Source organism: Pristis pectinata, chromosome 14 (assembly GCF_009764475.1).
Source record: "Pristis pectinata isolate sPriPec2 chromosome 14, sPriPec2.1.pri, whole genome shotgun sequence".
Classification (NCBI taxonomy): domain Eukaryota; kingdom Metazoa; phylum Chordata; class Chondrichthyes; order Rhinopristiformes; family Pristidae; genus Pristis; species Pristis pectinata.
The window spans coordinates 23817989-23839984 of NC_067418.1; the positions used below are offsets into that span (position 1 = coordinate 23817989).

At 39.6% G+C, this 21996-nt stretch overlaps 1 protein-coding gene across 2 annotated transcripts; it reads right to left on the reverse strand.

Moving 5' to 3' along the window:
- Nucleotides 1-1704: 1704 nt before the first annotated feature.
- Nucleotides 1705-21262, reverse strand: si:dkey-23n7.10 (SPRY domain-containing SOCS box protein 3). Of its 2 annotated transcripts, XM_052029387.1 has the most exons (5): nt 21159-21262; nt 10640-10824; nt 9349-9480; nt 6814-7004; nt 1705-3909 (listed from the first exon to the last, which is right to left on the reverse strand). In XM_052029387.1, the coding sequence occupies exons 2-5, from the start codon at nt 10815-10817 to the stop codon at nt 3715-3717; spliced, it is 696 nt and encodes a 231-aa protein (XP_051885347.1). In that variant the 5' UTR covers nt 10818-10824; nt 21159-21262; the 3' UTR covers nt 1705-3714. The 2 variants fall into 2 exon arrangements, with proteins under 2 accessions (XP_051885347.1, XP_051885349.1); XM_052029389.1 differs by lacking the exon at nt 9349-9480.
- Nucleotides 21263-21996: the final 734 nt, after the last annotated feature.

Consider the following 21996-nt stretch of genomic DNA (forward strand, 5'->3'; position numbering starts at 1 on the left):
TTTCAACCAACACTGAATGTTTTCTTTAATATTCTCACTTGTGTATGGAAAATTGTATTGAGGATTACCATGATAAAGTGTGGGGGAAGAGGGGTCTCCGCTTCTTATGGCCAAATGAATCCTTAATAAGCCTTTACAGAAGTTATAGTATGAATTCTATAAATCTGTGAAGAGCAAATAATCAATGACATAACCACAATAAATGGAATTTTAAAAAACTGCAGATGCTGGAAGAAGGATCTTGGACCTGAAACGTTTAATTTTGCTTTGTCCTTTCCACAGATGCTGCCTGACATCACCACATCTGCTTTGAAACCTTTAATTATTTAAGTCTATCAGGTTAGAAAAATAAAAGAAATAAAATGTATGGATAACTAAAGAGGAAAATGGTTTGTAGGCCACTTCAAAATGTGAATTTTGGTTTATTTTCAAGAGTGGGAAACATGAAATTAGGTCTACTTGAAGCCAACTGAATGAATTACATTCCAGGTAATCAGGAACTTCTGCTTCTGCTTCAGCACCTTCCCCCACAGATGGCAAAAAGTGTGTGCCAATCAGCAAGGCCATAATTGTTTTTTGGCTTCTTTGTACTGAATCTGCTAAATACCCCAGAAAATAGGAGACTGCATCTCCGATTGTGCTGTTTACACTGTGTGGGGAAGAGTCCTGCTATGTACAATGCTGACATTGTGAGATACAAAACATTGCAGTTGCCTAAAAAACTAAAATGAAAGGGAATACTGGAAACGGCTGGTCAGGCAGCATCTGTGGAAAGAGGGGGGAGAAAACAATACAGATTTATTCCCTTCTCCAGAACTGGCCAGATCCACAGACTGGAAAGACTGGTATCTGAAATTGTTGTGATCAATATTTTGGGAAGTGCTTTTGCATAAGCCTTGGAAGGTGGGCTGCAGATACCTCTTCTGGATTGTACTGGTTTACCTGGCTCTATCAGAGGAAATAGTTTCTCTGTATCTACCAAATCCTTCTTTTCATTTAAAACTCCCATTTAGAACTATCATTAAATTTCTAAATTCAGGGGAGTCAAACCAAGGTTATGAAACCCTACCCATGTGATGAAGTATTGGAATAATCCTGGTGTACTTCCACTTACAAAACCAGTTTTTTTTTGACGATTTGGTACCCAAATTGAATGCAGTATTTTAGATCATGACCAAGGTTCAGAGAATCAAAGCACCACCTACTCCCTATTGTTTTCTGGCTCTCTTGAGATAAAGGTCGATATTTCCTTAGTATAAGAATTACATTTTGTATCTTTCATGTGCTTTTTATTGATTTATATACCTGGTTACCTCAGTCCCTTCACTCTTCCAAAGTTCTGAACCTTTAACTGTTTAAAAAATACATCATTTTCTCTGTCTCGAATTCAAAGTGGATGGCTTCTCACCTCCCCTTATTGAACTCCATCTGTCCACTCTCTTAATCAATACTGTATTGAATATGTAAGCCAAGAGATTACAGGTTTGTTGTTGAATTTACCAATTTCAGCCAGAGCACTGTTTCTTTAAAAAAAAAGTCAAGTATTAGAGGGCCTGCCTCCTGCAACCATGATCCATGGCAGTAAGATTGCTTTACAAATTCAAAATTTGTACAAACTCATTCAAAGTACTATTTTAGCAAAGTGTTACTGAAATTATAAATAAATAATACTCTTATCAGTCACTTCATTGTGTAAGCCTTTATTGTCACGTATTTTAAAGGTATTTTTAGTTTTTAAAATGGTAAATGTAGACTAATGTTGAGCCATTTTTATGTAACATAAATAATAAAACGTGCTTCCTTCAGCTATACAACTTTAGGGGATGATATAATAAAATGATAATACTTAAAGTATTTTGTTAAGCTTTATTTATTCTAAAACATGCCTCAAATACATAAATTAAACTTCTAATTATTTCCCTATTATCAGTCCTTTCAAAGAGTCAAACTCTCCAAATACATTGTTTAATAACTCCCTCTCGAGGATACATCTATGGTCTCTGAAACATAGGCTTAAAAGGGTAAATAGTTAACATTTTAGCACGTAATGTTCCACTCTGTCGAATTCCTGGACAATTCACTGACTTTTTTTTCACATTTCAAGTTTAAATGTATTGTGTTATTTTTGAACAAAGTAACTCTTAAGAATCCTCAATGATTTCAAAAGAACAAAAAAGCAACCAGCTTCATATGAATGAAAGGCAATTCAATTTCATTGCAGCAGTAGAATTTCTTTTGTTTAACTGCTGGTTGATTTCACTTGAATTAGCTTTAATATTCTGCAAGTGGAAGCTTCCAGGTGTGGGTGGCCTCCTGACTCAACAATCTCTTTAGCCTCTCACTGCCATGATTGTTACATGGATTTACCTTTAAGCTTCAGTGCCTTTCAGCATATCTACTTGGATAAACATTTCATTAACATGCAAACATTTTTGAACAGTGCTCCAAGATGCGTTCTCATTTCATTCTTAGTAATTGTTACAATTACTTGTGCATTTTCATTCTTACTGATATAGTAAATGGCACTTACTTTAAAAATGTACAATGTCCCAAAATTCCTTATGATTTTTTTTCAGAAGAAACTCCACCCTATTTTCTTCCATTCCATTTCAGTGTGCCTCCTATCGTGTACCATTCTCTAAATGGAGGCTGGCACCTGTCTCCATTGTTGCTGCTCTTCTAAGAGCAGAAAATTGATATGTAGAATAAGCTGAGATGACCAATGAAATTATCTCACCATATGCACACCTCCACTTTACACATGAAACTAGGAACTCATTGTGAGCTAAACTGAAGACAACCTATCTCCTCATGCAACGTTAATATAATTTTAAAATTGTATGTTGGAGTAAAATTGTTTAACATCTACTGTACTTCGTGTTGCTTTTTGTAAATACTGTTTAACTCTTTCACAAATATGAGCATATATTTTTAAAAATTGACCAGCAGATGTTACTGTTTGCATTGATATTTTTGAACATTATTATGTTCAATTCCATTTTGTAAATTAAACAATAAATTTAAAAAAAGACAAAACTGGCTATGAGCTTAATTAAATGAAAGCCTGAAATTAGTACCATTTCAAATTCCTCTACTTAATTGTTTTGAACAGTAAAATATTGCATCCTTGCCTATGCAAAATAAATTTGCCAATTTCAGCATTCTTAGTACACCATGTATATTGGACCTAAGAATATTGTAAATGATGAGCATCAATAACTTAAGTTTTACTTATTTTTCCTGATACATTGCAGAAACATTAAAAGGTTTAGTCCTTGGTCTCAGTCTTTGGTTAAAGTCCTCCATTCTTATATTTTTCCTTAAATACTTTGTAATAGTATCTTATAATGCTGACTGTTAATCATAAACATATATTTCTTGTCATTCACAATTATTTGTTAACATGTCTAATATCTTTGGTTGACTGAAAATATTAGCACTTTTGAAGTCCAAAAATTGTGAGAAAATATATGAATTGCATTCTCTAAGCCATACTCCTAGATTAATCCTTTTCACATATTAATACAAAGAGCTTAATTCCTTTTTAAGATATAGTCTGCATTACCACCTTCATGTTTGGGGATCATATATAGTTTTATTACCACCGCCCCCCAAGAATCCAGACACTGAATTATGGAGGTTTAAAGGAGACTGCAGAAGCCATTTTGTGGAGCATAATAATTCTGGTCATTAAAATGAAAATGTCTGCCACACTTAGAATTCTTTAAGTTGTCTTCTGATGAATCCAGGCAATGGCAGTGTGTCTATGTGGACTTCATCAACTAGATGTTGTAGGACTGTGTACAAACATTGTTCTTGCAGTGACAGAAACCGGCAACTTCTCATCACTAGTTCAAGTTCTGTTTCTGCAGCTGTGGAACTGACAATGGGATACAGGGGCACTCCAACCTGCAAGAATCCAAATGAAACTGGGGTCAGTGTCACGCAGAGTCAGCAAGTAAAGTATCTTCAGCCTTATCATCTACAATTTTATTCTCCCCTCCATAAATATTCAACACTCTATCGGTGCAATACCATTTGATTTTTGATTGTCAATTCATGCCAGACAAAGGAAGATACTTTTAAAATCTGGAGTGGTATATTTCAAATAGATTATAATCTTCAATTTGATGGACATGATGTCTTCATATTAGGTTTGTGATCAATTTACATTGCTAATGATTGCGAAATGATAGTAACCCTGAGAAATAGAACAATCTGGTACATAACATGCAGCCACCATGAATAATTCCCAAATTATGGTCAAATGCAGTTTTCAAATTGTCAGCAAGCATATCGGTGCTCTTTGTAATACTAGTGTGTGGCTTTAAATTTCCTATTCTTGCTCTGAGGCCAATGATCCATAGATAATACAGGTTAAAGTACCAATCACAGACTGATTCAACTGCTCAAGTTCTTCACAGTTGATTCCTAGAACAGGGAAAGAAAAATTGGTTTAAACTGGATTCAATTCTAACCTAGGGCTAAGAGATGATTTTATCATCCATTGTGCCATCCAAGTCTATCTTATCAAGCCCAGAAAGTAAAGAACCTATTGCCGATGACTTGCATGATGAAGCTTCTTTCATTGAATGCAACGTAAATAAATTGTCATACTGGGCAGAAACTTGGGTGTGTAAATTGGGAACAGATGTTCTTGGGGAAGTGCACAGTGGAAATGTGGAGGTTGTTTAAGGAATACTTGCATGGGTCTCTGGATAAATTTGTCCCATTGAGGTAGGGTAAGGATGGTAGAGTGAAGGAACCGTGGTTGACATGAGATGCAGAATATCTTGTCAAAAGGAAGAAAGAAGCTTACCTGAGGTTTAGAAAGCATGGATCAGACAGGGCTCTGGAGAGTTACAAGGTATCCAGGAGGGAGCTTAAGAATGGACTTAGGAGAGCTAGAAGGGGACATGAGAAGTCCTTGGTGAGTAGGATCAAGGAAAACCCCAAGGCGTTCTACACGTATGTGAAGAGGATGACTAGGGTGAGGGTAGGAACGATCAGGGATAAAGGAGGAAACGTGCCTGGAGTCGGAAGAGGTAGGGGAGATCCTTAATGAATACTTTGCTTCAGTATTCACCAGAGAGACCTTGATGTTTGTGAGGATGGCGTACAACAGGCTAATACGCTAGGACATGTTGGCATGAGGAAAGAGGATGGGCTGGAACTTTTGAAAAACATTAGGATAGATAAGTCACCAGGGCCGGATGGGATATATCCAAGGTTATTACAGGAAGCAAGGGAAGATATTGCTGCACCTTTGGCGATGATCTTTATATCCTCACTGGCCACAGGAGTAATGCCAGATGATTGGAGGGTGGCAAATGTTGTTCCTTTGTTTAAGAAAGGGAGTAGGGATAACCCTGGGAATTGCAGACCAGTGAGTCTTATTTCAGTGGTGGGCAAATTACTGGAGAAGATTCTTAGATACAGGATTTATGGGCATTTAGAGAAGCATAGGCTGATTAGGGACAGTCAGCTTGGCTTTGTGAGGGGCAGGTCATGCCTCACGAACCTGATTGAATTCTTTGAGGGTGTGACAAGGCACATTGATGAAGGTAGAGCAGTGGATGTGGTGTACATGGATTTTAGTAAAGCGTTTGATAAGATTCCTCATGGAAGGCTGGTTCAGAAAGTCAGGAGGCATGGGATCCAGGGAAACTTGGCTGTGTGGATTCACAATTGGCTCGCCCATAGAAGACAGAGGATGGCAGTAGATGGAGCGTATTCTGCCTGGAGGTCTGTGACCAGTGGTGTTCCGCAGGGATCTGTTGTGGGACCCCTGCTCATTGTGATTTTTATAAATGACTTGGATGAGGATGTGGAAGGGTGGGTTAGGAGGTTTGCAGATAACACGAAGGTTAGTGGTGTTGTGGATAGTGTAGAAGATTGCTGTAGATAACAACAGGATATTGATAGAATGCAGAGCTGGGCTGAGAAGTGGCAGATGGAGTTCAACCCAGAAAAGTGTGAAGTGATACACTTCAGGAGATCGAATTTGAAGGCAGAATACAAGGTTAATGGCAGAACTCTTAGCAGTGTGGAGGAACAGAGGGATCTTGGAGTGCACGTCCGTAGATCCCTCAAGGTTGCCATGCAGGTCGATAGGGTTGTTAAGAAGGCGTATGGAGTGTTGGCTTTCATTAGTCAGGTATTGAGTTCAAGAGTCACAAGGTGATGTTGCGGCTCTACAGAAACTTGGTCAGACCAACACTTGGAGTATTGTGTTCAAGTTCTGGTCACCTCATTATAGAAAGGATGTGGAAGCTTTAGAGAGGATGCAGAGGAGATTTACCAGAATGTTGCCTGGATTGGAGAGCATGTCCTCTGAGGATAGGTTAAGTGAGTCTGGGCTTTTCTCTTTGGCGAGAAGGAGGATGAGAGGTGACTTGATAGAGGTATACAAGATGACCAGAGGCACAGATCAAGTGGACAGTCAGAGACTTTTTCCCAGTGCGACAATGGCTAACACAAGGGGACATAATTTTAAGGTGATTAGAGGAAGGTATAAGGGGGATGCAGGGGTAAGTTTTTTAACATAGAGAGTGGTGAGTGCGTGGGGATGCACTGTCGGCCAGAGGTTGTGGGGGCAGATACATTAGGGACATTTAAGAGACTCTAGATAGACACATGAATGATAGTTAAAATAGGGGGCTACGTGGGAGGGAAAGGGTTAGATAGATCTTAGAGCAGGATAACATGTCGGCACAACATTGTGGGCGACGTGGCCTGTACTGTGCTGTAGTGTTCCTATGTTCGTGATACAATAAACAAAAAGTATAATCTATGCCTGTCTGCATTAATTACCTTATTGAGGCCTGTGAACGCTACCCCCAAATGGAGTCCATTTTTATAAAAGGCCATAGTACCATCATACAGATTTAAGTCGACTCCTATGATTGTAGCTTTCTCGTAGAATGGTTCAGTGTACTGCCTGCTTTGTCCACAATGCCAGACCGTACCTTTGTAAGATAAACCCCAGCTTTCAGAATCCATTCCTATGAAAAGGCAGTAACTTCAGGTTAGATAATAGATTAATTCAAAGAAAACTTTGATGTGGATGTTTCCACTAGGATGAAGGAGCAACACTCACTACCAGCCACTTGGAAAACCAACCAAAAAAAAAATGATTAAATGGTCTCTTCATGTGGATTTGCTCCCAGGCCTCTTTAATTGGGAATCTGAAGCATTCACCAACCATGATGTCATTAAGCTGGTAAAGCAACCAACCATAATAAAAATATTCTCCAATAGCAAAGTAAAACGCACTAATTTTATATAACTTTTTAAACATTTTGAAGAATCAAAAATAATAACTATGACAAACTATGGTAGAGATATCATAAAATTTAAAAGTACATTTTATTATTTTTATATCCACAAAATTGTTCAATGTTATCCAGGGCAATGAAAATCCATACAGACAAGTCATTTTTCAGGATGAGCAAGTTTGTTCAGCAGTAATTATGCTATTCTAAAGTCAATTAGATGACACACAACAAATTGAATATTTCACAGATTGTATCTGCAAAAGCTGCGACAGAGCTGCCACCAGTGAAGAAGCAGCTATCACTGACAATAATTTCTGGATTTAACTGATTGCATTTCACCATTATTACAAACACAAATTCTGATTGTGTCAATCAATTGGCATTCCACTGTGTTCCAGGACTATGACAAATCTGAATAGTTATTAAGAACAACACGTACTACAGTGATCAACCCCAAAAATTGAGAAGTTATGATCAGGACATGTAAGTTGGTATCAAAAGATCCAATGAAACCTCGCACAAGCCAAGAAAAATAAAATTATTTTCAAATCTGTTTGAAAGTATATATCTTAGGGAATTGTAATACATATTCATAGAAATAGTTTTAAGGGTTAGTGTTTGTTTGGCAGTATTAATGGCTTACAGTAATATGAAAAACTCACATTGATGTCACGTGACAAACCATAAGATTTTCAGTATATTTTGCAAGACCAGTAAACAAATTGCTGAAATTTCAGTGAATTCATATGATTTTCTTTGATTCCACTAGAAAAAGAGCAAACAGTAAGTTTGCAGTGATAGGCTGTATCACTATAGCAACTTTAGGATTTCTGTCTTAAGCCCCAAAATCACCATCTCTTTCATTAAGTAATAGACATGAATGACAATCATTTCACTGCCATTACAGCAAGAAAATCCAGAGCATTTTAATTAGGAGTGCTGAAACTTGAAATAGAAGTAGGAAGAATAGGAAAGATCTCAAAAAGTGTGAAAATGAGAGAAATACAATCTTTAAAAATAAGAACTGCAAAACAATCTAATAGAAGAAAAATACATGTCATGAGAGGTAATTAGGAATAGCAGAAATAAGAGCAATGCAGACTGTAAGAGTGACATGAAGTACATAAAACATGTTTCAGCAATAAAAATGGTGAATCAGGAATTTTGACCCCTTTATTTGAATTTAATCCCCATTCCAAACTTTAATAGAAATAAATGATTTTGGTCTTTGATTTGTCAGTCAATCATCAAGATGGGGGGAAAATAGCTGGATCAGCAAGCTTATGATATCACAAAGAAGAAAAACACCTGTATTACTTTGCATTTAGACAGCTATCAGAACAGACTATGATTTATAAAGTACTCTATTTTAGTGATATAATGCTGAGACACTGTGAACATACACGGTTTAAGTGACTGGATAAAGAAGATGTACCAGCTAAAGGATAATTTCTATGAACAGTTCCAGATGGTTTACAAATACTATAAGTTAATAACAGATGTAGAATTCTCAAGCATCCAGTCGAACATGTTTATAATTTTATCTGCAATCATGGGTGGACTTAAAATATGAAAGGTGGAATTTCAGCTGGAATCCACATGGTGTGAGTGAGAGACATTTGTTAAGGAAAGAGAAGTAGCTGTGGAAGCAAGGTTTGGTCAACACATTGTCTCAAACAAGAAGGGAAACAGAAATCAAAGATGGTGACCAAGATAAAAGAGACAAATAGAAATCCCAGAGAGAAGAGAGAAATTTCCAGGAAGGGATCATCAACTTGAAACTCTGGTTCTCTTTCTACATATTATTAGCAAAGCAGTATTTTCTGTTGTTTGTTAAGTTTTCTAGTATCTACATTTACTTTTCTGATTTACTTTATTGCTTCATGATCAGAGATAAATGTTTCTGTTGATAAACTTCCTACTCTACCCAGGATGGAGCCACATGGGTGCAGAAGTCAAAGATTTTTAGGTCATGGCAAAAATTTTTATTTGTGGCAAGGCCAACTTTAAAACTTTAAAACTTTAAAAGTCCATGTACTGACCAAATACTTACACCTTTTATATTACTCACCTAACATATTTATAAATTGATAATTCCCAAGGTGTAACTGTGCTTGCTTTGTCCCAGCACCCACCATTACAGAAGTACCATAGGGAGGTTCAAGAAACTTAACTTCCCAATAGTGCTCTCCATGAACGAAACCTAGAGGAATAACATGATGGTGAACGAAAATAGCATTTAGTAATGTTAGTCACCACGCACCAATATATTAAACGTGCAACTCCACACAACATGCAGATTTATATGAAAATCAATAACAGATGCTGAAATTTCGAAATAAAAACAAAATGCTAGGGAACTCAGCAGGTTCTCCTGTGGGAAAAGAAAAAGAGTCTTGAAATTATTCTTGAAAAATATTTGTGGTGAAACGCTGCCGCATTCATATGATATCCCTCAAAGTCCTATTTCAATGTAGACATTAATGATTTCCTTTAAAACAAGTTGACATCCCTGCTGCAACAAAGGAGGTGGACTTTAAAAAAATGCTTTTTTTTGTAGTTTTCAATATTTTGTTTTGCACAACAGAATAACAGCAAAATTGGAAGGCCAACTAGGCAGAAAAAAACAGAATAGAAAATTGACCAGGTCTGCTGCATAAAATGACATTTACAATGATTGAAGAGAATTAAAAGTAATTGATTAAGAAATAATCTGATAAGCCTTATTCTTGGGAAAATTGATGTAAGGTCATCACAGGAAATATAATTAATAAGAATTTTCAGGAAAATGAAGTGAGCCAGAAATGAAATGTTGTTCAAGGCCAATGATTATTTAATATCTCTAAATGACCCCAGGAAGGTGGTAGTGAGACACTTCTCTGAATCATTCAGTCCACCTGGTTGGATGTTTTAATATGTTGTAAGATGAATGTGACTGAATTCCAAAGCAGTGGTGATTGCTTACCAGGTGAACAAACAAATTTCAGAATCAATGTAGGTGCAATTTTTTTTATCCCAGGGTGAGAAAGTGATTTTAATATATCAGTCACAAATTTCACATTCTCCTGTTACCTTTTTGATGCTAGAATCAAGTTTTTTTCCCTGTATACTTAAAACAGAATAATGGGGGATAACTCTCATCCTTAGGACCATGCCAACATAAAAAAAATGATCTGATCCACACACTGCAGTGGATAATAGTAGCACGTGGAGGTTGAAAGGCACTGAAGGACTCCAGACCTAGGCAGCTGATCACCATTGTTGCACTAGCTGTGTTAAATGAAACACCTGATAGTGTATATAAAATAAAGCTTCATTTAGACTTGCATTAGTTGGGATCAAAGAACAAAAAAAGACATCACCTTTGGTTCCTCTAACTCCAGCTGTACCTTCACTTTGTAAGATGGGGTCAATATGGAAGTAAACAGCTCTCTGACAAGGAGAAAGTTGTACTGCTGGTGACTTGGCGTTAACGTCCCACACCCAATGTTCCTCAACAAAGCCACTTGAGATGGACTGAGGTAGGCAGGGACACTGCATTGTCCATCTAATGGCATAACCAGAAACAGATTATAATAAGGATTTATTTTTACCATCAATTAAACATCATTTTCATTCAAAAGTAATCTTTGGTTTTAAATAGCTCCACAGATTTGTCCCTTCCTATCAGTATAAACATCTCCAGTCCCATAATACTTGGAAAATCTGCACTTCTCCAATCCTGCCCTCTTTAGAATCTTTGAATTTTAATGGCTCCATAATTGAGAGCTACACCTTCAGTTGTCAAAACCTTGAACTCAGGAATTCCCTTCCATTGTCCATCTTTCTTCTTTATGATGCACCTTAAAACTTACCTCTTTGTCCCAGTTTTTTGTCATTTACCTCTTATGTCTTACCTCTTACTATCAATACCCTCGAGGGTTATCATTGGCTAGAAAATGGGCTGGAGTAGCCATATGTTTGGTTTTGGTTTATTATTGTCACACTACAGAGATACAGTGAAAAACTTAGTCTTGAAGCCATCCATACAGATTTCATTTCAAAACATAAGTACATCGAGGTAGCACAGAAAAAGCAATAACAGAATGCAGAATATAGTATTACAGTTACTAAGAAAGTGCAGTGCAGGTAGACAATAAGGTGCAAGAGCCATGACGAGGTAGATTGTAGGTCAAGAGTTCATCTTCAATGTACAAGAGGTCTATTCAAGAGTCTTATAACAGTGGGGTAAAAGCTGTCACTTGTGCCTGGTAGTGCATGTTTTCAAGCTTTTGTGTCTTCTGCCTGAAGGAAGTGGAGGAGAAGGGAGAAGGTCTAGGGTGGGAGGGATCTTTGAATTATGCTGGCTGCTTTTTCTGAGGCAGCAAGAAGTGTAGACAGAGTCCATGGAGGGTAAGACTGGTTTTCATATTCACAATATGGCTAGAGGAGCAGGTCAAAGGCTACGAATCCTGCAGCAAACAACTCACCTCTTAACTCCCCTAAACCTGTCCATCATCTACAAGGCTCAAGTCAGGAGTGTATTGGAGCTTGTCTGGATAAGTGCACCTTCAACAACACTCAAGAAACTCCACGCCATACAGGACATGGCAGCCGATATGAAAGGCACCCCATCCACAACTATTCACTCACTCCACCACCAATGTACAGTAGCAGAGTTAGTACTATCAACAGGAGACACAAGAAATTATGCAGATGCTAGAATCTGGAGCAATACACAAAAAGTGCAGGAGGAACCCAGAAGGTCAGGCAGAATCTATGGAGGGAAATAAACAGTCGACGTTTTGGGTCAAGACCACCTTCATCAGCACTGGAAAGGAAAAGGGCAGAAGCCAGAATAAGAAGGTGGGGGGAGGGGGAGGAGCACACGCAGGTGAGTTCAGGTGATAGGCAAGTCCAGGTGAGATGGGGAAGTCTTATTCTGGCTTCTGCCCTCTTCCTTTCCAGTTCTGATGAAGGGTCTTGGCACCGAAACGCCAACTGTTTATTTCCCTCCATACATGCTGCCTGACCTGCTGAGTTCCTCCAGCACTTTTTGTGAGTAGTATTTACAGGATGTGTTGCAGCAATTCATCAAGACTCCTTGGACAGCACCTTTCAAATGCAAGACCTCCACCAGCTAGAAGGACAAGGGAAGCAAAAGCATGGAAACACGACCACCTGGAAGTTGCCCTCCAAGCCACACACCATCATGATGTGGAAATAGATCACCATTCCTTCACTGTCACAGGGTCAAAATCCTGAAACTCTCTCCCTAACAGCTTTGTGGGGATACCCACACCTCAAAGACTGCCACAATTAAAGAAGACAACTTCCCACCACCTTCTCAATGGGCAACTGTGGATGGGCAATTAAATGCTGGTTCAGCCTGCGAAGCCACATCCCTTAAATGAATAATTTAAAAAATGTTGTTCAGCATCAGTTTATTTGTTTGTTAACTGTCCCATGGGATAATGTTATTATTGTACAGATGCTATATAAATGGATGTTACTGTTCCATGTTGCCCTGAAGGAATAGTTTAGGGCTGGTGTCAGAACGTCAGATTGAGAAGGCCTGGCAGATTCATCCTCAAAGGCTATTAGTGAACAGTTGGGATTTTTAACAACATTCCAGGACTTTTCACAGTCATTTTGTCTGTTGCCAGCCTACAAATGAGTAGACTTAATGAATTTAATTTGACAATTTACCACAGTGGAATTGAAACGCATGGTACCTTGAACTACAACAGTTCAGGATATAATAGCTTGATTGCCATAGTTTGCTGGAGAATTTTGATTTTTCTGTAGTTTAGGCTGAAGAGATGAAACAGAAACAAAACTGAGATGTTACTACACCACCTATAGCAGGAAGGAGTGTTTACAGCAGGAATTACAAAAGTTTGCAATAAACAAAATGTGGATTTCCACATACCTCTTTGCAAAACATTGTCTATGTGTTTACAATTTTCGCAAACTTCTATAGCAGCTACTTTTATTACAAATTTCCAGTTTCTTTATTACAACATGGACTAGATTTCACCAACTACAAAGTACTTTGTGACATGCTGAGGAGCTTGGTGAATGGAGGAAGTTTACTTTTTAATATCACATTTACAGTGGAAACCACATTAACAATTAAGTCATGTGCCTAAATTGTCATAGTTTTCTAACTCTTTACTTCATTCTGTAGAGAAACTCTGCTCCTTAAATTCTTATTGGATAAAATGTGAATCTTTAAAATAGGGACTGAATGATGCTTCAACAATGTTATCTTTTACCTTCTAGATTATTTCAAGATTATACTTGGTATTAACTTCACCTGTGCAGTGCCACAGGACTAAATACATGAGGAAATTCCCATAGATTATATATGATATAGATTATATATGACATATTGAAGGCAACAAAGTCCAAGCTGTTTCATATTTCAAATGCAGATGAATGTTGCTTCTGACCTGTTACACTGCTCGGCTAACAGTGTTACATCAGCAAATATTTCCTCCCACTAAATGTTTGCAACACTGATGGCAGTGTTTTTAGTCTCCCCCATAACTCAGCTCCCTAGCCTTAGAGTCTAAGAGTCTCCTAAGTTGGTATCCAAGGCAAAACCAAACTATTCATAACCCACATCCATTTTATTAGCAAGACTGCTTACTTCCTCAGCTCATCTGCTGCTGATACCATTTTCAATGCATTTTCTAACTCTGGATGCATCTTACATAGACGGTAAACGCGAACTTTGCTGTCTATATGCTAACTCAGGACAAGACCCCTTTGCCTATCACTTTTGTGTTCATCCACACTGAATCTTAGTCCATCTATGATGCAATTTTAACATTTTCATATTTGCATTCAAACCACTCTGTGGCTTCACCTTCCCTTCCTTTGTGACTTCCTCCAACACTGCAACCCATGAGGTCTCATCACTCCTCTGAATCTGGCTTCTTGAGCACTCTTGATTTTAATCACTCCTCAACAGGCAACACTGCCTTCTGTTGTTTGCTATGGTGGTGATAGAGTGGTTAGACGATTGGTAATCCAGAGACAGCAATTCAAATCCCACCATAGCAACTGTGGAATGTAGATTCAGTTAATACCAATATCTGAATTTACTAAAGAATTGTCACATTAGTAATGAGGACCACTACTGCACTGTCAGGTAAAACCCATTTTGTTCACTCATCCTATTAGAAGGAGGAAATCTACCATCTTTACCTGGTCTCGCCTACATGTGACTCCCAAATCCACAGGAAGATGGCTGGCTCTGAAATGTCCTTGCAAGCTGTTCACTTACAATCATAACTGTTATGTTAAAGCAGAATATTGGATAAAACTGGACCACCCAGGCACTAAATTCAGAAAACCGCAGGTCCCTCCATGATGAGTAACACTTGGAAGAAACACAATGAAAGAAGCAAGGGCACAGAACACACCCCAGATGTGGGACTTCAGAGTCCATCACCAGGAGTGGCTTGGTAGCATCACCATTGGCCAAATGCTGCAGGACGTAGCTGACAGAAGATCTGCACCAGGTTGTGACCAAAGCAACAAGGGGTCTAAACCTACCTGGGCTAACCAACATCAATCTACTTGAGGCCGATGCACCTATCCATGGGCACATTTGTAGGTGTAACAGTTAACATCTCTGCACTAAGCAGACCCTCCGTTGTGTTGTGTGGCTGTACATTTGTGTTATAGGACAGGTTCAGAACAGATCTAGCAGCTCAAAACTGGGCATTCATGAGAAACTGTGGACCAGCAGCAGCAGAAGGAATAGGCCCAACACATTCCTTTCTCTACCATTACTATCACAAACCAGGGTATGAATCCTGGTTCAGTAAGAGTTTACACTTTTGTGGGAAGAGCAGCAAGCTGCAACACTGGATAACATGCATGCTGAATGGTGTGCAACAGACAGAGCAAAGGAGTCGTACAACTAAGGGTCAGATCAAAGCTCTGTAGTCCTGTCACACCTCATAATTCCTAAGGTATAGGAGGCCAATAGGCCCATCAAGTTTATGAGATCAAGCTCTACCTCCAGCCAAGTGATTATGGTACAGTTACAGCACTGGCTTTTACCCAACAATGGAAAATTGCCCAGCTCGGTCCTTTTCACAAAAAGCAGGACAATTCCCTCCAACTAATTATTGCACATTCAGTCTACCCGCAATCATCAGGAAAGTGATGGAAAGTGTAGCTTCAGGTGCATGAGAACACCATTAGCTGCAGATTCCCCTCCAAGTCACATATCATCCTGACTTGAAATATATCACAGTTCTTTCAATGTTGCTGGGTCTAAATCCTGGATCTCCCTTCCCAACTGCATCATTGCAATACCTTCACCAGAACAATGCAGCAATTCACCACCACATTCTCAGGGCTATTGGGGATGGGTAATAAATGGCCTTATCTATTAATAAAAAAAATGTATAAAACATCCTTAATGTAGTGATGACACTGATAGAAATGTTATGACATGTTGCTGCTCACCTGCTCTGCTCATATGGTTGTGGCAAGACTGACAGGCACAGGGTGCTCTGAATTGTGTAAGGAGAGGAAGATGCCGCTAGAATGCTGAGCTCTACAGAGAGGTCAGTGCTCTGCTCCAGGGCCTGAAATATTGCTAGTAATTGAACCAGATGGTAATGAAGTCAGACTCTGCTGGAGCCCAGACCTCTGAAAAGGAAATCTGGTAAGTGGCAATAGGGGTGTTCCCACCACTGTCTGTAAGGAGTTTGTACGTTCTCCCCGTGTCCGCATGGGATTCCTCCAGGTGCTCTGGTTTCCTGCCACATTCCAAAGACGTACAGGTTAGGATGTTGTGGGCATGCTATGTTGCCATGGAAGCGTGGCAACACTTGCAGGCTGCCCCCAGAACACTCTACGCAAAAGATGCATTTCACTGTGTGTTTCGATGTACATGTGACTAATAAAGATATCTTATCAGTAAGGCAGTAAGGATTTGGAAGATCTGCCCCACTGCATCAGCCAATAAATTGGAGGTGAGACAGGAAACAAAATCAATTTATTTAGTAATCAGTTGAAATAAAGAGCAGAGGAAACAACCTCTAGTTAAAACAGGATAATTTCTCCAAAAAATTACAATGAATAAGGAATAGTACATAAAAATTGCTGTGTTTTGAATCACCTTCAATCATCTACAGCAGTATTAACAGCAAGCTTGATTGACAAGGTAATTACTCAATCATCTTGATTCTGACAGCCTAAAGCATTGACCCTAAATGCAGCTTTATAATACAAAACAGATAAATGATAATGATCCAGCCACATCTGAAGTACCTCTGGTCACTACAAGGAATTAGGATTTTCAAGCATTACAGCAGTACAGAAATGGTGACAAAACTGCAGTTCTTTATGCACTGTACTTTGAGGAAAAGTCAGAGTGAAAAGCCTGACCTCATGACCTCAGGGTGTCCCAAAGCACTTTACAGCTAATTAAGCATCTTTTGATGTGTCATCACTGTTGCAAAGTCAGAAACATAGAAATTAATTAGCACAGCCAAGTCCCACAAACAGCAATATAACAATTGATTTAATGTGTATCGATGGCTAAGCTGTGGGCAGAATACAATGAAAAACTTCCTGCCTTCCTTCTAATTAGGGTCATGGGATCTTTAAGTCCACCAGAGACGACAGGTGGGAGGCTGAATTAATCGTCTGCATTTCGCTTTCAGCTTCTTCTCCTTAGGCAGTTAATTGGAATCGAGTTTGACTCACTTCCCCTCAGGTTCTGTGAGTTCTGAGGTGCCTGATAAGAGCAATGTTTGATCCACAGACTGTGGCACACAAGGGGAGCTTGGAATGATGTGTGCTCCTTCTCTTCTTTGTACATAGCCTCTGCATGCTCTCATGATAGAGTCAAGGTATATAGTGCCTTCCCAGATCTTCTCCATTATGAGTGGTCTTGGGCAGAGGGTTCCCACGACTCAATGAGGATGATACAATCTTTTTAAAAGAACATGCTTGAAGCATTTTCTCTGTCCTCATGGATATCTCTTCCTGTGATAGAGCTCAGACTAAAGGACTTGTTTCCGGAGGAGTCTGGGTTCAGGCTTGGGGACAATGTGAACCACCATCCAGATGTGGTGGAGCATGATCGACCTCGAGGCTGGGGATGTTGACCTTGGGAAGGGCACTGACATTGATTTGTCTATCCAGGCAGTAGACTTGAAGGATTTTGTGGTGACAGTGTTAGTTGTACTTCTCCAGTGGTTTGAAGTTGCTGTTGTAGATTGTTCCTATCTCTGTGAGACTGGGGATCACTGCTGCTCAGTAGATCCCAGTCTTGATGCTAGGCCTGACGTCTTGGTCTTCAAATACTTCTTTAATCAATAAGCCAAAGGCTGTGCTTGCACACTGGAAGTGTTGGTGAATTTCATCATCGATGTCTGCTCACTAGGGAAATGGCCGCCGAGATAAGGAAATCTTCCCAGGCTTTCATTGTGAATCTTGATTATCAGGGCCAATGTTGCACAGCTGGGACAGGTTCATAGAGGACATTTGTCTTCTGATGTTCCATACAAGGTTCATCTTGTCATATGATTTGGAGCTCAGCACCAAATGTACATATATATGAAGCATAAGTGTGCTGTCAATCGTTAACTGAGTGTGGGTGCTCTTGGTTCTGGAGGGAAGATGTTTGTTCTATAACTCACTCCAGCAGGAAGGTTGCTGGGAGTCAGGTGTGGTACAGCAGTAAGGGAGAATTGAGGGAAGGTTGGATCTAAGATTTCTGACCTGCTTGATCACAGACTGCCCTGGGATCAGGCTTGTACAGGACCTGTTGATTAGGTTTACAATTTGCATGTCATTATGCAGCAGACATAGAATGGAAACAAATTTTGGAGAACAGCCAAATGTGAGAGGGATTCCTTATATGAATATTATTTCATTGTACCTCTTGATGGAAGGAATCCACATTCATCAGCTGACCTTGAAGAAAGCTGTCTTCCGAGCATTCTCTGGCCTTTCCATCTTTGGCTACTGTCATGGATCCCTGATATCTTGCAGCAATGGTGTCATCAGACTGAATGGCAGCTAATTATATTCCCACAAACACCAAGTAGGAGGGGCAAAGTACAACTTTAAGTTAATACTTTAAACATTTTAGAGCACTAACTATTGTATGAGGCATACTTTTAAGATTGAAAATGAAGCTGAAGTAACATGAATAAACTTTGTTAAAGATAAAAGTACATACTTCTTTTATCCACAAATATTTTGAAATATCTGTGGAAGCATATTGGAAGTAATATTAAATAGGCCATATTTAGAGTATTGCAGGCAGTTCTGGTCACTCAATCACAAGAGTATGAGAGGATTCAGAGGAGATTTTACAAAGATGTTGCCAGGAATGTAAAAGTTTACTTATGAGAGGAGATTGGTTAGGTTGGGTTATGTTGAGTCAATGGGAGCTATATTTTATGGGAGATGTAGAAGGCCAGAACAGGAAAGACCTATTTCAGAAAACACAGGGAGAAAACACTTGAGGAATAGGTATAAGAATTAGAGGAAAGTTAAGGTATATAAACATCTGGGACTGAGTGCCTGATGGAGAAACCCCTTTTACACTTAAAAAGCACCTGGATTAATACTTGATTTGCCATACCTACAAAGCTAAACACGCACCTGAAAAATGGGATTAATCTCAAGAACTCTCTTCCCAGCTACATCAATATGGTGGCCTGAATGAACCCACCCCCCAACATATACACACACACACACACACACACACACATACACCTATTGTGTAAATTTCCAACATTTTGTTAATACACATAAAATTAGTAATTTTTAGGGACAGAGAACTTAGTAGTAATTTTGGCCCAGCACACAGCATTTAGAGCAGCACAGTGGCACAGCTAGTGCAACTGCTGTCTCACAACTCCAGTGACCCAGGTTCAATCCTGACCTTCAGTGCTGTCAATGTGGAGTTTGCACGCTCTCTCTGTATCTGCATGGGTTTCCCCTAGCTGTGGTATCCTCCCACCTCCCAAAGACATGCAGGTCAGTGGGTTAATTGCCCACTGTAATGTCTGTAGGTGAGTGATAAGATCTGAGGGGGTGGGGGAGTTGATGTGAATTAGGGAGAATAAAAATAAGATTAGCATAGGATTAGTGTAAATGATGCTTGGTGGTCAGTGTGGAATTGGAGGTTTCATGCTGCAAGGCTCCAAAAACTCACAAGATCTCATCCAACTAACATACGATTTTCAGGGAATGTTATGGCAAATTGATTCAGAAATAGCTGATTTTTCTCAGTTCAACTTATTTCCCTTATGGAGAAGACTATAAAACAAGTTTGCGGAAAACTTAAAACCACTGAGGACAACTTCAGAATTTACGCTTAAAGCGTCTGCACATGCAAAATCCTGATCTCTTAGTTTCATACTGTGTTGTTGGAAGATGCTTATGGTTCAATCATTATACAACTAAAATTCCAGGGGAATGACAGAAATCAGTGTCACCTCTGACAGCACCATTCTCTCAGCACCCCTACTCCAAAGCACCAGCTGAGATCAAGTACTCAAAACCATGGGCTATGAATAATTCTTATATAAGAATGACTTGCATTAAGGAGTTGCCAATGAAACCAAATTGTTAATGTGGTTGACACTGAGGAAGAAAATTCTAGGCCAAGGAAACTATCAACTATGTGTCTTCATGAGCTCAAAGATGGAAAACGGAATGCAATTGAGTGAGGTAATGCAGTCAAAGAAGGCAAATGAAGTAAGAAAATACATGATAAATGGTAAAAGAAATGTAGAGAAATTGAGGGATCTTGGCATGCATATTGACAGATATCTGAAGGCAGCAGGGGTTGTAGGTCGGGGGTTGGAATGGTACATTAGAAACTTGCCTTAAATGGCTGCAGCATAAAATACAAGAGAATAGAGTTTATGTCAGAACTACATTAAACATTAGTTGGGCCACGGCTGGAGTACTGTGTACAGTTCTGGTCATCACACTGGAGGATGGAAGTATAGCACCCTGGAAGTTATGGAGGAGTTTTAGGGGATTTATGTTTCCAGGCCTGGAGAATTATGATTGGCTCGGTTGGGGCTGTTTCTTTGGAATAAAGCAGTCTAAGAAGAGATTTAACTGTGAATAAAATTATGAGAGGCATATACAACTATCAGAGGAGTTACCTGTTTCACTTGGCAAAAAGGACGACAACAAGGAGGCAAAGATTTAAAATAAATGAATTATAGAGAGCCGAGGGAAATAATTTCATTCAATGAGCGAGGACAATCTGTAACTCACTGTCTGAAAGGGTAGTGGAGACAGAAAGCTTCACCACTGTTAACAAATACCATAGCCCTCAGGGCTGTAACACCGAGAGCTGGAAAGTGGGAATTAGCCTACAGTCTGTACACAAGCGGGTAAAAGGCCTCCTTCTGTGCCATCAGTTTCAATGATTCCCTGATTTGAACCAACAATCTTCTGGAGTCATGGCTGACGCCTGTAATTTTCAATAGGACAGCTCCTGAGATCACTTGCGCAATAACACCTGATTGGCACAGATCCAGGAACCAGAGGACACAGCATCAAGACGTACAACAGGAAGAATGCTGAGGATCTTTAAATGTAGCCGAAGATGATGAGCATCTGCGCAGCAATGAGATGGAACTGGGTGGAACATGTGGAATTGTATTATCTCATCGAGCGAGTGAAGATCAAGGGTAAAGTGTTTCCAGAAGTGGCTGGGGAATTAAAGTCTTGTGGTCTTCTCTGTTCCTGGGATGTGGTTAATATCTGCACCAAGGGTCAGTGAACATCAATACACCCACCCACCAGTGATTTAAAAAAATAAACTTGATTATTATACTGTAAAACTGGACTCATATGCACTTACTCTCTCCTCCTTAATTTCATACTTACCCGCACCTCTGCTTTCATTTAGCACACCCACCCGCACCTCCTTTAATTCCTCTCCAGTCTGATCGTTGTTTACTGGAAGTGGAAGGAGTTGTAAACATGCGGCAATGACCAATCCACAACAGCTCCCTCCGTCATTGGCTGAGCTCAGAACCTAACCCCGCCCTTAAAATCGACATTTCCTCGGAGTGAATCCCCTGGCGTGCGTTTTTCAGCGGATGGGAAGGTTGTGCATATTCGTGCATCTACAAGTTGCTTGGCTGCGAGTCCCTGTCGGAGGTTGGCCGTGCAGCGCTGACATTTCGCCGCAGCTGACAGCGGATGGATGTCACGCCCCTCTCTTCAGCTCATTCTTTCTCCGCTTCGGGAGCAGTGTTTTCAGAATGAGTCAATCACTTCACCTCGTATTGCGTGTCCATGTATCGCCGCCCCGCGCTGGCTGGTGAGATTGCAAGTATCACAAGTTCCACATTCCCCAAAACTAAACACCGTGCTTGAACGTTGTGTATCGGAGGATTAAAGCCTCTTCAAAGATTTTGTTTCAATACGGTGGTTTCGATCCAATATCATCTGGAGGAATGGCACCAGATTGCCATTAAAGGGTAAGCGCGGAGCTGGAGGCCGAGTGGTTTCCCACCAGATGCAGCTCGCTGTCAAATTGTGTTGACTGTCCTCCTAGATAACTCTATCGCAGAATGTAAAGGCTGAAAGCACGGGGTTAAAACTTAAAATAGAAAATGATTAATCTCTGCTCACATTTCAAGGTGGACACAAAGTTAACTCTCATAAACACTAATTAGTTTTGAGAATGGGCTTTCAAGTGGAAGCGAAATTGGGGCAA